Genomic DNA, 3,643 nt, shown 5'->3' on the forward strand with positions numbered 1-3,643 from the left:
CCGCCGCCGCCTGCGACCGCTGATGACCGCTGTCGGCGACCCGGTGCCGGGTCCCGCGTCCCGCGGCGGCTCCGCCGCCAGCGCGGCCCCGAGCGCGCGGGCCTGGGCGCGGATCTCCCGGAACAGGCTCCCCTTCCTCTGCGTGCGGGAGGAAACCACGAGCAGAGCGCGCTCTTCGGCCGCCGCGCCGTCCCTGCCCCGGGAGCCAAAGCCCAGCAACCGCAGTGCCAACGGGCCCTGCGAGGGCCCGGCCACTGAGCGCAGCAAGAGGCAGAACGCGCGGGTGGCGTGCGGCTCCTGGCGGTGGCGCCGAACTGCGTCCGCCACGTCGAACACCTCCCAGCGCGCTCCGGCCAGGGGCTCGGCGGCCCGCGAGTGCAGCAGGCGGGGCGCTCGGGCGGCGCCGGGGCACGTAGACAGCAGGAGCAGCGGCAGGGGAGTCGCGCTGCCGGGGCCCAGCTCCGGGGACTCGCGGCGCAGCACGCGCAGCTCGGCTCCCACCACCTCGTCGGCGTCGGGAAGGCTGGACATGTCGAACAGGAAGCTCTGGCCGGTCTCGGCTGCGGATTCGTCTGCAGAAGTCGGGCAGAGACAGAAAGAGCGCGGTGAGAGCGGAGAGCGAAGCCCGCACTCCGGGACGCGGGGCCCCCTAAGTGCATATAGCCCAACTGCCCCGGATGCGGGAGTAAGCCCGCTGGAGCTGGCGCCAGCCCTGTCGTCTCGGCCCAGCCAGACACCTGCCAGCCTGACCCAGAGTAAAGGGAGCCTTCGCCCTGACTGTCGACTATCGGGACCGGGGCTTCGGTTCATCGAACCAAAGTTCCACCACCTGGACAACCCACGGGCACTCACTTATCGCTGAGCCTCGGGGACAGGACCATACCCCCTGCACCCTATGCCACGGCAGGTCCGCTGCCTGACCCAGAGCCCTGGGTTTGCGAGGTCTAGGTCGGATGCCAGACTTTCGGGCCGGTGGCTGAGAGAGGGCTCCGCGGGAGGCGTATCAGAAGTCCTATGCCCCTTCCGAGGTCTAGAGGCCAGGCCGAGGTCCCGCGCTGTACCCGGACTGCTCATTATTGCCCCGCTGAGCCCCCAGGAAAGCCGCGGAGTCCTGGCTGTACGAAGACGGAAAAATCATGTCCCCTGAAAACTCTGCTTCTTCCTCTACCTCTCTTCCCCAGCTCAACCTGGACATCCTTGCGGGCCACGATCTCCCGTGCTGGCCTGGCCAGGCGTGCGAGTAGTCCAGAGGAAAACGCGTCAGCGGGGCTGCATAACCCTCTGGTGTATCCAGCCTCCTCCTGGCCAAGCTGAAGGGGAACTAAGGCCCAATTAGGGAGGGGCCCGGCTCGGCCCAAGGTCTCAGAGCGAGGAGCGCTGCTGGTCGCAATGGGAAACTCCCGTCTCAGCTTCTCCCAGCTTTCCGCGGCCTCCTATGGAGGAGGGAAGGCGGCAAAGGAGCACGAGGAACCTTCTCCGAAGGGTTTGGAGCAATGGGGGGGGGGGGGGGGGGGCCGCGCAGGGAGGGCCGGGGGCCGGGGAGGTCTCGCCCCCAGGACCCCCCGAAACCCCCGCGGACACATTATTTCCCTCCGTTATGACTTCTCTCTCAGGGTTTGGGGGTTTTATTTCTGGTCGTGGGCACTTTTTTCTTTTTGGGCTGAGGGGGGGAAAAAGTTGAAATTCCAGCGAGCAGCAGATAAGGAGCTCCCTTTGAAGAAGGTCATATGGTTTCGTTTTGCCCCAAACTCGGTGAGAGTGTGCAGACCGCCCCCACCACTGGAAGTCTGCTGACGGACTACCACCGCCAGGCCCTCGCCTCCCTAGGTCCCAAGTCTGGGCTCTGCCGGTGGCTTCTGGGGACCTCAAGTAGCTCTGCTCCAAGTTGAACCCAGAGGGGAGAGCGAGGGAAGCTCCAAGTGCTAGGCTAGTAGGGCTCCTCCCTGCCACTGCTTTCTCCCAGGGCTCCCTGTGGGCACTTTTTCTGAGCTCCCCCCCCCCCCCAACAGCATCTCCCTTCTTGAATGTGCTACCACTGCATGCCCTCCTTCCAGACGCAGGAAGGAGAGCTGCCTTCAGAGCCTGGCCAGCCAAGTAGAGCTCCCCAGGAAAAGATTTAGCTCAGGCTGAGGCTAACCAGAGGCCTAGCTCTACCTGACAAAGAGCAGCTGGTGCCTCCGCCGGCCTACAGCCCTGCGCATTCACCTCTTCTACATCCTGGGAGCCCACACAGCAGTCTTAGGGCTAGAGCCTCCCCTGGCCTAGGACTCAGGCTTTGTATCCAGCATCCAGTCCGGGGAGGGGGGGGGGGGCACAGAGAATGCTACATGGTTGCCACTGAACCAGAGAGCCATCTGGACCCAGGATGTCCCACACTCAAAATAAAGCAGTCTGTGGGTAGGCATTGTGTGTGTGTTCCAGGAGGAGGGTGACTTGGTCACATCTACCTGCTTTCCCAGGCTAGGGTCTGGGATGCACAGCCAGCAGAGGCTCCCAGAAACGGCCAGTCTGCCGCTTCCTTTCCAGCCCTATTCCCCCCCTTTTTTCCCCTCCTGCCTTCCATGCTGGATCTTTGGCTGGATAGAATTAAGGCAAACATTACTTGCATTTCCGCCTGAAATTAGTTAAATTTTCCCTATCTATCTGTTTTAATGACTTCAATAGAGATTAATAAAATCCAGATGACACACAGCCACCACCACAATCTCACCCACGTCCTACTTTTGAGAGACCCAGGGCAGAGTAAGGTGGGGTGCTGGGTCCAAGAGAGGCCTGCATTCCTGCACGGTCTCACTGACCACCCTCTCCTCCTCACACAACTGGGGTCCTCCACCTCTGGCTGTCCCAGGGGCCGGGCACAGACACCCATGGCCACACACCTCCACCCTGACACAGCCTGCCAGAAAGGGACCTCCGTGTACCTGGTGGTGCCACCAGCCTCTTCGGGGCCACTTATTTCAGTCTAATGCCTGCCTCTTTCCCTCATTCCCCTGAATTGCGGGCGGGGGGTGGGGGGGGGGGCCCCAGGAGACTAGAAGCTGCAGAGGTTGCTGCAATGAAAACAGCCGCTGCCGCCTCCACCACCATCACTGCGCAGTCCCTCTCGGCCCGGGCCCCGTCTTGCTTCGGATCTTGGACTCAGCCTGCCTGCCTCCTCGAGGGGACCCGCCGGCCGGCAGGGCCAAGACAATCCGGCGGAGGGACCGGCTCAGCCCTCTGAGACCGGGCCCTGAGAGCTGCTGCGCCTCTCGCCACAGTCCAGCGGGTTCGGGTGCGTGGGACTCGGCGGAGTTTCTAACACCTGAGGCTGGGACGTGAGGAGGCCGCGCCCGGAAGGGTCTGGAGCAGGGGCTCGGCTCTGGCGGTGGCCTCAGCCTAGGAGCGGACAGGATGGACGGGCGCAGAAGAGGCGTGAGTACCTTGGTTCGCCTGGTCTGCGAAGCCGGTGATCGTGTCCGCGCGGCCGTGGCGGCCAGAGCCCGAGGTGGAGGCGGCGGCTGCCCCGGCCGGAGCCCTCCCGGCCAGGTTCCGGTAAAGCGACATCATGAACTGGTGCGGCACCACCGAGCCGTTCCTGAAGCCGGAGCCGGCGGCGCGGCGCGCGGCGCGGACTCCGGGAGCCGCGGCGGCCGGGGCAGCGGAG

At 64.5% G+C, this 3,643-nt stretch overlaps 1 protein-coding gene across 1 annotated transcript; it reads right to left on the minus strand.

The window, feature by feature from the left end:
- Positions 1 to 3: 3 nt before the first annotated feature.
- GDF7 (growth differentiation factor 7) lies at positions 4 to 3,639 on the minus strand (the record flags this gene model as incomplete). The annotated part of the gene is made up of 2 exons (XM_040466725.1): positions 4 to 572; positions 3,420 to 3,639. Coding segments are annotated over 2 exons (789 nt in total), but the record flags the coding sequence as incomplete, so codon positions are not given.
- Positions 3,640 to 3,643: the final 4 nt, after the last annotated feature.

Source organism: Herpailurus yagouaroundi, unplaced genomic scaffold, assembly GCF_014898765.1.
Source record: "Herpailurus yagouaroundi ecotype Mexico unplaced genomic scaffold, PumYag 65347, whole genome shotgun sequence".
In the NCBI taxonomy this organism is placed as follows: Eukaryota; Metazoa; Chordata; class Mammalia; order Carnivora; family Felidae; genus Herpailurus; species Herpailurus yagouaroundi.